General features: G+C 55.3%; 1 protein-coding gene across 1 annotated transcript in view; it reads left to right on the top strand.

Annotated features, from left to right (window-relative positions):
* LOC140380203 (bromodomain adjacent to zinc finger domain protein 1A-like) overlaps nucleotides 1-11,056 on the top strand; it is a 40,658-nt gene extending 29,602 nt beyond the window's left edge. The window contains exons 20-27 of the mRNA XM_072464365.1: nucleotides 3,300-3,415; nucleotides 4,415-4,494; nucleotides 5,466-5,630; nucleotides 6,985-7,214; nucleotides 7,711-7,824; nucleotides 8,421-8,847; nucleotides 8,930-9,017; nucleotides 10,758-11,056. Of these exons, the coding sequence (XP_072320466.1) occupies nucleotides 3,300-3,415; nucleotides 4,415-4,494; nucleotides 5,466-5,630; nucleotides 6,985-7,214; nucleotides 7,711-7,824; nucleotides 8,421-8,847; nucleotides 8,930-9,017; nucleotides 10,758-11,056 (1,519 nt within the window). The remainder of the gene's footprint in view (nucleotides 1-3,299; nucleotides 3,416-4,414; nucleotides 4,495-5,465; nucleotides 5,631-6,984; nucleotides 7,215-7,710; nucleotides 7,825-8,420; nucleotides 8,848-8,929; nucleotides 9,018-10,757) is intronic.
* Nucleotides 11,057-11,267: the final 211 nt, after the last annotated feature.

The following is an 11,267-nucleotide window of genomic DNA, read 5'->3' as shown; positions in this document are numbered from 1 at the left end:
TCGTCTCGTCTGCTCTCGTCTCGTCTGCGCTCGTCTCGTCTGCGCTCGTCTCGTCTGCCCTCGTCTGCTCTCGTCTGCCCTCGTCTGCTCTCGTCTGCTCTCGTCTCGTCTGCTCTCGTCTGCGCTCGTCTCGTCTGCTCTCGTCTGCGCTTGTCTCGTCTGCGCTCGTCTCGTCTGCTCTCGTCTGCTCTCGTCTCGTCTGCGCTCGTCTGCTCTCGTCTGCCCTCGTCTGCTCTCGTCTGCTCTCGTCTCGTCTGCGCTCGTCTCGTCTGCTCTCGTCTGCGCTCGTCTCGTCTGCGCTCGTCTCGTCTGCTCTCGTCTCGTCTGCCCTCGTCTGCTCTCGTCTGCTCTCGTCTCGTCTGCTCTCGTCTCGTCTGCTCTCGTCTCGTCTGCGCTCGTCTGCTCTCGTCTGCCCTCGTCTGCGCTCGTCTGCTCTCGTCTGCTCTCTGCTCTCGTCTGCGCTCGTCTGCCCTCGTCTGCTCTCGTTTGCCCTCGTCTACTCTCGTCTGCGCTCGTCTCGTCTGCTCTCGTCTCGTCTGCCGTCGTCTGCCCTCGTCTGCCCTCGTCTTCCCTCGTCTGCTCTCGTCTCGTCTGCTCTCGTCTCGTCTGCTCTCGTCTCGTCTGCGCTCGTCTCGTCTGCGCTCGTCTGCCCTCGTCTGCGCTCGTCTGCCCTCGTCTGCTCTCGTCTGCGCTCGTCTCGTCTGCGCTCGTCTCGTCTGCTCTCGTCTCGTCTGCCCTCGTCTCGTCTGCCCTCGTCTCGTCTGCTCTCGTCTCGTCTGCTCTCATCTGCTCTCGTCTCGTCTGCTCTCGTCTGCCCTCGTCTGCTCTCGTCTCGTCTGCTCTCGTCTGCCCTCGTCTGCTCTCGTCTGCGCTCGTCTGCGCTCGTCTCGTCTGCTCTCGTCTGCGCTCGTCTCGTCTGCTCTCGTCTGCGCTCGTCTCGTCTGCTCTCGTCTGCCCTCGTCTGCTCTCGTCTGCTCTTGTCTCGTCTGCTCTCGTCTGCGCTCGTCTCGTCTGCTCTCGTCTCGTCTGCCCTCGTCTGCCCTCGTCTGCGCTCGTCTGCTCTCGTCTGCTCTCGTCTGCCCTCGTCTGCTCTCGTCTGCTCTCGTCTCGTCTGCTCTCGTCTCGTCTGCGCTCGTCTCGTCTGCTCTCGTCTGCGCTCGTCTCGTCTGCTCTCGTCTGCGCTCGTCTCGTCTGCTCTCGTCTGCGCTCGTCTCGTCTGCTCTCGTCTGCGCTCGTCTCGTCTGCTCTCGTCTCGTCTGCTCTCGTCTGCTCTCGTCTCGTCTGCTCTCGTCTCGTCTGCGCTCGTCTGCCCTCGTCTGCTCTCGTCTGCTCTCGTCTCGTCTGCGCTCGTCTCGTCTGCTCTCGTCTCGTCTGCGCTCGTCTCGTCTGCTCTCGTCTGCTCTCGTCTCGTCTGCGCTCGTCTGCTCTCGTCTGCCCTCGTCTGCTCTCGTCTGCTCTCGTCTCGTCTGCTCTCGTCTGCGCTCGTCTCGTCTGCTCTCGTCTCGTCTGCGCTCGTCTGCGCTCGTCTGCTCTCGTCTGCTCTCGTCTGCCCTCGTCTGCTCTCGTCTGCTCTCGTCTCGTCTGCCGTCGTCTGCCCTCGTCTTCCCTCGTCTGCGCTCGTCTCGTCTGCTCTCGTCTCGTCTGCTCTCGTCTCGTCTGCGCTCGTCTGCCCTCGTCTGCTCTCGTCTGCGCTCGTCTCGTCTGCTCTCGTCTCGTCTGCTCTCGTCTCGTCTGCTCTCGTCTGCGCTCGTCTGCCCTCGTCTGCTCTCGTCTGCTCTCGTCTCGTCTGCGCTCGTCTCGTCTGCTCTCGTCTCGTCTGCTCTCGTCTGCCCTCGTCTGCCCTCGTCTGCTCTCGTCTCGTCTGCTCTCGTCTCGTCTCGTCTGCTCTCGTCTGCGCTCGTCTGCCCTCGTCTGCGCTCGTCTGCTCTCGTCTCGTCTGCGCTCGTCTCGTCTGCTCTCGTCTCGTCTGCGCTCGTCTCGTCTGCTCTCGTCTCGTCTGCTCTCGTCTGCTCTCGTCTCGTCTGCTCTCGTCTCGTCTGCTCTCGTCTGCCCTCGTCTGCTCTCGTCTCGTCTGCTCTCGTCTGCGCTCGTCTCGTCTGCTCTCGTCTGCGCTCGTCTCGTCTGCGCTCGTCTCGTCTGCTCTCGTCTGCTCTCGTCTCGTCTGCGCTCGTCTCGTCTGCTCTCGTCTGCGCTCGTCTCGTCTGCTCTCGTCTGCGCTCGTCTCGTCTGCTCTCGTCTTGTCTGCTCTCGTCTCGTCTGCTCTCGTCTCGTCTGCCCTCGTCTGCTCTCGTCTGCTCTCGTCTCGTCTGCTCTCGTCTCGTCTGCTCTCGTCTGCCCTCGTCTGCTCTCGTCTGCCCTCGTCTCGTCTGCTCTCGTCTGCTCTCGTCTCGTCTGCTCTCGTCTCGTCTGCTCTCGTCTCGTCTGCTCTCGTCTCGTCTGCTCTCGTCTGCGCTCGTCTCGTCTGCTCTCGTCTGCGCTCGTCTCGTCTGCGCTCGTCTCGTCTGCTCTCGTCTGCTCTCGTCTCGTCTGCGCTCGTCTGCTCTCGTCTGCCCTCTTCTGCTCTCGTCTGCTCTCGTCTCGTCTGCTCTCGTCTGCTCTCGTCTGCGCTCGTCTCGTCTGCGCTCGTCTCGTCTGCTCTCGTCTCGTCTGCGCTCGTCTGCTCTCGTCTGCCCTCGTCTGCTCTCGTCTGCTCTCGTCTCGTCTGCTCTCGTCTCGTCTGCTCTCGTCTCGTCTGCGCTCGTCTGCGCTCGTCTGCGCTCGTCTGCTCTCGTCTGCCCTCGTCTGCGCTCGTCTGCTCTCGTCTGCTCTCTGCTCTCGTCTGCGCTCGTCTGCCCTCGTCTGCTCTCGTTTGCCCTCGTCTACTCTCGTCTGCGCTCGTCTCGTCTGCTCTCGTCTCGTCTGCCGTCGTCTGCCCTCGTCTTCCCTCGTCTGCTCTCGTCTCGTCTGCTCTCGTCTCGTCTGCTCTCGTCTCGTCTGCGCTCGTCTCGTCTGCGCTCGTCTGCCCTCGTCTGCTCTCGTCTGCGCTCGTCTCGTCTGCTCTCGTCTCGTCTGCTCTCGTCTCGTCTGCGCTCGTCTGCCCTCGTCTGCTCTCGTCTGCTCTCGTCTCGTCTGCTCTCGTCTCGTCTGCTCTCGTCTCGTCTGCTCTCGTCTCGTCTGCTCTCGTCTCGTCTGCTCTCGTCTCGTCTGCTCTCGCCTCGTCTGCCGTCGTCTGCTCTTGTCTGCGCTTTTCTGTCTGATATAGGGATGGGACCCTGCAGTGTGACGTATGTCTGACCCTCTTTGCCTGCTCTCATCCCCAGCCTCGGAGCTTCTCTGGGCCGCAGCAGCCGCAGCAGCCGCAGCGTCAGGGCTTTGGCTGCAGCTCTGGCTCAGATCGAACAAGGGATCGAGAGACGCTTCCTCAAACCTCCTCTAGGTAAAAACACATTTAAACAGTATTTATCATTTTTATAATATTATAATAATTGATGAATGATAAAGATCCTCTGCGGGTGGTGTTGTCCCGAGCCCTGGGAGGTGTTGTCCTATGCGGGTGGTGTTGTCCCGAGCCCTGGGTGGTGTTGTCCTCTGCGGGTGGTGTTGTCCCGAGCCCTGGGAGGTGTTGTCCCGAGCCCTGGGAGGTGTTGTCCTCTGCGGGTGGTGTTGTCCCGAGCCCTGGGAGGTGTTGTCCTCTGCGGGTGGTGTTGTCCCGAGCCCTGGGAGGTGTTGTCCTATGCGGGTGGTGTTGTCCCGAGCCCTGGGTGGTGTTGTCCTCTGCGGGTGGTGTTGTCCCGAGCCCTGGGAGGTGTTGTCCCGAGCCCTGGGAGGTGTTGTCCTCTGCGGGTGGTGTTGTCCCGAGCCCTGGGAGGTGTTGTCCTCTGCGGGTGGTGTTGTCCCGAGCCCTGGGTGGTGTTGTCCTCTGCGGGTGGTGTTGTCCCGAGCCCTGGGAGGTGTTGTCCCGAGCCCTGGGAGGTGTTGTCCTCTGCGGGTGGTGTTGTCCCGAGCCCTGGGAGGTGTTGTCCTCTGCGGGTGGTGTTGTCCCGAGCCCTGGGAGGTGTTGTCCTATGCGGGTGGTGTTGTCCCGAGCCCTGGGTGGTGTTGTCCTCTGCGGGTGGTGTTGTCCCGAGCCCTGGGAGGTGTTGTCCCGAGCCCTGGGAGGTGTTGTCCTCTGCGGGTGGTGTTGTCCCGAGCCCTGGGAGGTGTTGTCCTCTGCGGGTGGTGTTGTCCCGAGCCCTGGGTGGTGTTGTCCTCTGCGGGTGGTGTTGTCCCGAGCCCTGGGAGGTGTTGTCCCGAGCCCTGGGAGGTGTTGTCCTCTGCGGGTGGTGTTGTCCCGAGCCCTGGGAGGTGTTGTCCTCTGCGGGTGGTGTTGTCCCGAGCCCTGGGAGGTGGTGTTGTCCCTTGAGGATTCTTCAGTGTCTTTCTCTTGGGTCCTCAGACTGCAGTGATGCTCGTGGAGGTCGCTCTGTGCTGGAGCGCTGGAGAGAGTCTCTGAGCTGCTGCTCCAGTCTGTCCCAGGTAAAGACCTACACCACCTACACCACATATCACACCTACACCACATACACCACATACACCACCTACACCACCTACACCACATACACCACATATCACACCTACACCACATACACCACATACACCACCTACACCACCTACACCACATATCACACCTACACCACATACACCACATACACCACCTACACCACCTACACCACATACACCACATATCACACCTACACCACATACACCACATACACCACCTACACCACCTACACCACATACACCACCTACACCACATACACCACATACACCACATATCACACCTACACCACATACACCACATACACCACCTACACCACATACACCACATACACCACCTACACCACATACACCACATACACCACATATCACACCTACACCACATACACCACATACACCACCTACACCACATACACCACATACACCACCTACACCACCTACACCACATACACCACATATCACACCTACACCACATACACCACATACACCACCTACACCACCTACACCACATACACCACATACACCACCTACACCACATACACCACATACACCACATATCACACCTACACCACATACACCACATACACCACCTACACCACATACACCACATACACCACCTACACCACATACACCACATACACCACATATCACACCTACACCACATACACCACCTACACCACATACACCACATATCACACCTACACCACATACACCACCTTCACCGCTCCAGACTTCTCCTAAATAAATTGGTGCTGATCATGAAGCTGTTATTTATGTTTAAATTTAATTTAAATTAATTTAAAAAAAATATATATATTCACCTGCAATATATATAAAACTCCCAAGAGTAAATGTGATTAATCTGACCCCTCCCTCCCTCTGACCCCTCCCTTCCTCTGACCTCTCCCTCTGCTCCTGACCCCTCCCTCCCTCTGACCCCTCCCTCTCAGGTGTTTGTCCATCTGTCCACTCTGGAGCGCTCCGTCCTCTGGTCTCGTTCGCTCTTAAACGCTCGCTGCAGAATCTGTCGAAGAAAAGGAGACGCAGACAACATGCTGCTGTGTGACGGCTGCGACCGCGGCCACCACACGCACTGCCTACGCCCCAAACTAAAGGTACTACAGACGCCCCAAACTAAAGGTACAGACGCCCCAAACTAAAGGTACAGACGCCCCAAACTAAAGGTACAGACGCCCCAAACTAAAGGTACAGACGCCCCAAACTAAAGGTACAGACGCCCCAAACTAAAGGTACAGATGCCCCAAACTAAAGGTACAGACGCCCCAAACTAAAGGTACAGACGCCCCAAACTAAAGGTACAGACGCCCCAAACTAAAGGTACTACAGACGCCCCAAACTAAAGGTACAGACGCCCCAAACTAAAGGTACAGATGCCCCAAACTAAAGGTACAGATGCCCCAAACTAAAGGTACAGACGCCCCAAACTAAAGGTACAGATGCCCCAAACTAAAGGTACAGATGCCCCAAACTAAAGGTACAGACGCCCCAAACTAAAGGTACTACAGACGCCCCAAACTAAAGGTACAGACGCCCCAAACTAAAGGTACAGACGCCCCAAACTAAAGGTACAGACGCCCCAAACTAAAGGTACTACAGACGCCCCAAACTAAAGGTACAGATGCCCCAAACTAAAGGTACAGATGCCCCAAACTAAAGGTACAGATGCCCCAAACTAAAGGTACTACAGACGCCCCAAACTAAAGGTACTACAGACGCCCCAAACTAAAGGTACAGATGCCCCAAACTAAAGGTACAGATGCCCCAAACTAAAGGTACAGACGCCCCAAACTAAAGGTACAGATGCCCCAAACTAAAGGTACAGATGCCCCAAACTAAAGGTACAGATGCCCCAAACTAAAGGTACAGATGCCCCAAACTAAAGGTACAGATGCCCCAAACTAAAGGTACAGACGCCCCAAACTAAAGGTACTACAGACGCCCCAAACTAAAGGTACAGATGCCCCAAACTAAAGGTACAGACGCCCCAAACTAAAGGTACTACAGACGCCCCAAACTAAAGGTACAGACGCCCCAAACTAAAGGTAAAGACACCCCAAACTAAAGACGCCCCAAACTAAAGGTAAAGACGCCCCAAACTAAAGGTACAGACGCCCCAAACTAAAGGTACAGATGCCCCAAACTAAAGGTACAGACGCCCCAAACTAAAGGTACAGATGCCCCAAACTAAAGGTACAGATGCCCCAAACTAAAGGTACTACAGACGCCCCAAACTAAAGGTACAGATGCCCCAAACTAAAGGTACAGACGCCCCAAACTAAAGGTACTACAGACGCCCCAAACTAAAGGTACAACAGACGCCCCAAACTAAAGGTACTACAGACGCCCCAAACTAAAGGTACTACAGACGCCCCAAACTAAAGGTACAGATGCCTCAAACTAAAGGTAAATGAATCTCATTTCTGATCCATCACGTGTTTTGTTTTCTAGACGATCCCCAAAGGAGACTGGTTCTGCCCAGACTGTAAACCCAAACAGAGGTCCAACAGGATCCTGTCCAGGAAGATGAGGAAGGAAGAGGAAGAGGAGGAGGAGGAAGAGGAAGAGGAGGAGGAGGAGGAGGAGGAGGAGGAGGAGGAGGAGGAAGCAACGGACAGTGAAGATCAAGAGGACGAGGAAGAAGAAGAGAGTGAAGAGGAAGAGGAGAGCTCGCCCCCAAGGTAAGAGAGGAAGGAGTCAGGTGAGGGGGAGGGGTCAGAGGAGAAGGTCCAGGTGAGGGGGAGGGGTCAGAGGAGAAGGTCCAGGTGAGGGGGAGGGGTCAGAGGAGAAGGTCCAGGTGAGGGGGAGGGGTCAGAGGAGAAGGTCCAGGTGAGGGGGAGGGGTCAGAGGAGAAGGTCCAGGTGAGGGGGGGAGGGGTCAGAGGAGAAGGTCCAGGTGAGGGGGAGGGGTCAGAGGAGAAGGTCCAGGTGAGGGGGAGGGGTCAGAGGAGAAGGTCCAGGTGAGGGGGAGGGGTCTGAGGAGAAGGTCCAGGTGAGGGGGAGGGGTCTGAGGAGAAGGTCCAGGTGAGGGGGAGGGGTCAGAGGAGAAGGTCCAGGTGAGGGGGAGGGGTCAGAGGAGAAGGTCCAGGTGAGGGGGAGGGGTCAGAGTCATGTTTGCTCTCCTGAAGCTCTTGTTTGTCCCACAAACTCTGTGAATCTAATAAATGTTTTTTTGTAGTAAAAAGAGCTCAGCCCCGCCTCCAAAGGGGAAGAACCAATCGGCATCATCTAAAAGCCAACAGGCCACGCCCAAAAACACTGGATCTGCAGCAAAGCCTTCGTCCTCCTCCAGGTCAGTGCTTCAGGTCCTTCAGGTGCTCAACTCATGTCTCAGCTTTCTCCTCCTGAGCTCCTCACAGATGTGGAGGATCCTCCTCCTGAGCTCCTCACAGATGTGGAGGATCCTCCTCCTGAGCTCCTCACAGATGTGGAGGATCCTCCTCCTGAGCTCCTCACAGATGTGGAGGATCCTCCTCCTGAGCTCCTCACAGATGTGGAGGATCCTCCTCCTGAGCTCCTCACAGATGTGGAGGATCCTCCTCCTGAGCTCCTCACAGATGTGGAGGATCCTCCTCCTGAGCTCCTCACAGATGTGGAGGATCCTCCTCCTGAGCTCCTCACAGATGTGGAGGATCCTCCTCCTGAGCTCCTCACAGATGTGGAGGATCCTCCTCCTGAGCTCCTCACAGATGTGGAGGATCCTCCTCCTGAGCTCCTCACAGATGTGGAGGATCATATCTGTCCTTTCACGAGCCGTGTTTATGTCACGGCGTTCTCTGCTCTGTCCTTTGAATAAATGGATCAATAGTTTCACTCTGAGGGTTGTGGGTCTAAAGCTGATCATTTGCTCTGCTCCAGAGGTTGTAATAACGAGTCGTTCTCCTGCAGGTCGTCTGGTAAAAAGCCCTCTCCGCCCCCAGCCAAAGCTCCGCCCCTAGCCAAAGCTCCTCCCCCAGCTAAAGCTCCTCCCAGAGCAGGAAGCCGCATCAGCGCTCGACTCGGCCCTGAGGTCGCACAGAAGTCTGCCCCAAAGACCGCGCCCAAAACTGCGCCCAAGACCGCGCCCAAGACCGCGCCCAAGACCAGCCCACAGTCCAACTCAGCCCAAGGGAAGCAGTGCCAGTCCGCTGAGGCCGCGCCCTCCAGAGCTAGAGCCGTGCTGCCCTCAGGCCGGTCCAGCCTCTCCTTGGGGAACAGGAGGTCCTCCGGGAGGAACCAGGGAGTCCACGAGCTGTCGGCCTGTGAGCACCTCACTGTGGAGCTGGTGCGACACCAGGACAGCTGGCCATTTATGAAGCTCGTGTCACGCGCTCAGGTACAACACTAAACTGACCAGGGCCCAGGACCCGGGACCCGGGTCCTGGGCCCTGGAGGCTAACAAACTGTTGTGATTTCAGGTCCCAGATTATTACGACATTGTGAAGCGTCCGATCGCTCTGAGCACCATCAGAGAGAAGGTCAACAACTGTGAATATCAGTCTACAGGTAAACCAGTCTAAACCAGTCTGAACCAGTCTAAACCAGTCTGAACCAGTCTAAACCAGTCTGAACCAGTATAAACCAGTCTGAACCAGTATAAACCAGTCTGAACCAGTCTAAACCAGTCTGAACCAGTATAAACCAGTCTGAACCAGTCTAAACCAGTCTAAACCAGTCTGAACCAGTCTAAACCAGTCTGAACCAGTCTGAACCAGTATAAACCAGTCTGAACCAGTATAAACCAGTATAAACCAGTCTGAACCAGTCTAAACCAGTCTGAACCAGTCTAAACCAGTCTGAACCAGTATAAACCAGTATAAACCAGTCTGAACCAGTCTAAACCAGTCTGAACCAGTATAAACCAGTATAAACCAGTCTGAACCAGTCTGAACCAGTCTAAACCAGTCTGAACCAGTCTAAACCAGTCTGAACCAGTATAAACCAGTCTGAACCAGTATAAACCAGTATAAACCAGTCTAAACCAGTCTGAACCAGTATAAACCAGTCTGAACCGGTATAAACCAGTCTGAACCAGTCTGAACCAGTATAAACCAGTCTGAACCAGTATAAACCAGTCTGAACCAGTCTGAACCAGTATAAACCAGTCTGAACCAGTATAAACCAGTCTGAACCAGTATAAACCAGTATAAACCAGTCTAAACCAGTCTGAACCGGTATAAACCAGTCTGAACCAGTATAAACCAGTCTGAACCGGTATAAACCAGTCTGAACCAGTATAAACCAGTCTGAACCAGTCTGAACCAGTATAAACCAGTATAAACCAGTCTAAACCAGTCTAAACCAGTCTGAACCGGTATAAACCAGTCTGAACCGGTATAAACCAGTCTGAACCGGTATAAACCAGTCTGAACCAGTATAAACCAGTCTGAACCAGTATAAACCAGTCTGAACCAGTATAAACCAGTATGAACCAGTCTGAACCAGTATAAACCATTATAAACCAGTCTAAACCAGTCTAAACCAGTCTGAACCAGTCTGAACCAGTATAAACCAGTATAAACCAGTCTGAACCAGTATAAACCAGTATAAACCAGTCTAAACCAGTCTGAACCAGTATAAACCAGTATAAACCAGTATAAACCAGTCTAAACCAGTCTGAACCAGTCTGAACCAGTATAAACCAGTCTGAACCAGTCTGAACCGGTATAAACCAGTCTGAACCGGTATAAACCAGTCTGAACCAGTATAAACCAGTCTGAACCAGTCTGAACCAGTATAAACCAGTATAAACCAGTCTAAACCAGTCTGAACCAGTATAAACCAGTCTGAACCGGTATAAACCAGTCTGAACCAGTATAAACCAGTCTGAACCAGTATAAACCAGTCTGAACCAGTATAAACCAGTCTGAACCAGTCTGAACCAGTATAAACCAGTATAAACCAGTCTAAACCAGTCTGAACCAGTATAAACCAGTATAAACCAGTATAAACCAGTCTAAACCAGTCTGAACCAGTCTGAACCAGTATAAACCAGTCTGAACCAGTCTGAACCAGTATAAACCAGTCTGAACCGGTATAAACCAGTCTGAACCAGTATAAACCAGTCTGAACCAGTCTGAACCAGTCTGAACCAGTATAAACCAGTCTGAACCAGTCTGAACCAGTATAAACCAGTCTGAACCAGTATAAACCAGTATGAACCAGTATAAACCAGTCTGAACCGGTATAAACCAGAGTTTATTTGAGGCAAGCGGAGCGTTTGACTGAGGTGTTTCTCTGTTTCAGCCGAGTTCATGGCCGATGTGGAGCTGATGTTCTCAAACTGTCTCCAGTACAACGCTCTGCTCAGCAACGAGGCCAGAGCCGGCCTCAGACTGCAACAGTTCTTCCACTCAGAGCTGGAGAAGATCGGACTGAAGACCAGCGAGGAACCAGCAGCCAAACGCCCCAGGCCCAGAGGACCAGGCCCAGAGGACCAGGCCCAGAGGACCAGGCCCAGAGGACCAGGCACTGAGGACCAGGCCCAGAGGCCCAGGCCCAGAGGACCAGGCCCAGAGGACCAGGCCCAGAGGACCAGGCACTGAGGACCAGGCACTGAGGACCAGGCCCAGAGGACCAGGCCCAGAGGACCAGGCCCAGAGGACCAGGCCCAGAGGACCAGGCACTGAGGACCAGGCACTGAGGACCAGGCACTGAGGACCAGGCCCAGAGGACCAGGCCCAGAGGACCAGGCCCAGAGGACCAGGCCCAGAGGACCAGGCCCAGAGGACCAGGCCCAGAGGACCAGGCACTGAG

Source organism: Eucyclogobius newberryi, unplaced genomic scaffold (assembly GCF_026437365.1).
Source record: "Eucyclogobius newberryi isolate DKJ021-1_F unplaced genomic scaffold, fEucNew1.0.hap1 SCAF_45, whole genome shotgun sequence".
Taxonomy (NCBI): domain Eukaryota; kingdom Metazoa; phylum Chordata; class Actinopteri; order Gobiiformes; family Gobiidae; genus Eucyclogobius; species Eucyclogobius newberryi.
Note: the sequence above shows the minus strand (reverse complement) of the source record. Positions and strands in the feature narration are given on the sequence as shown.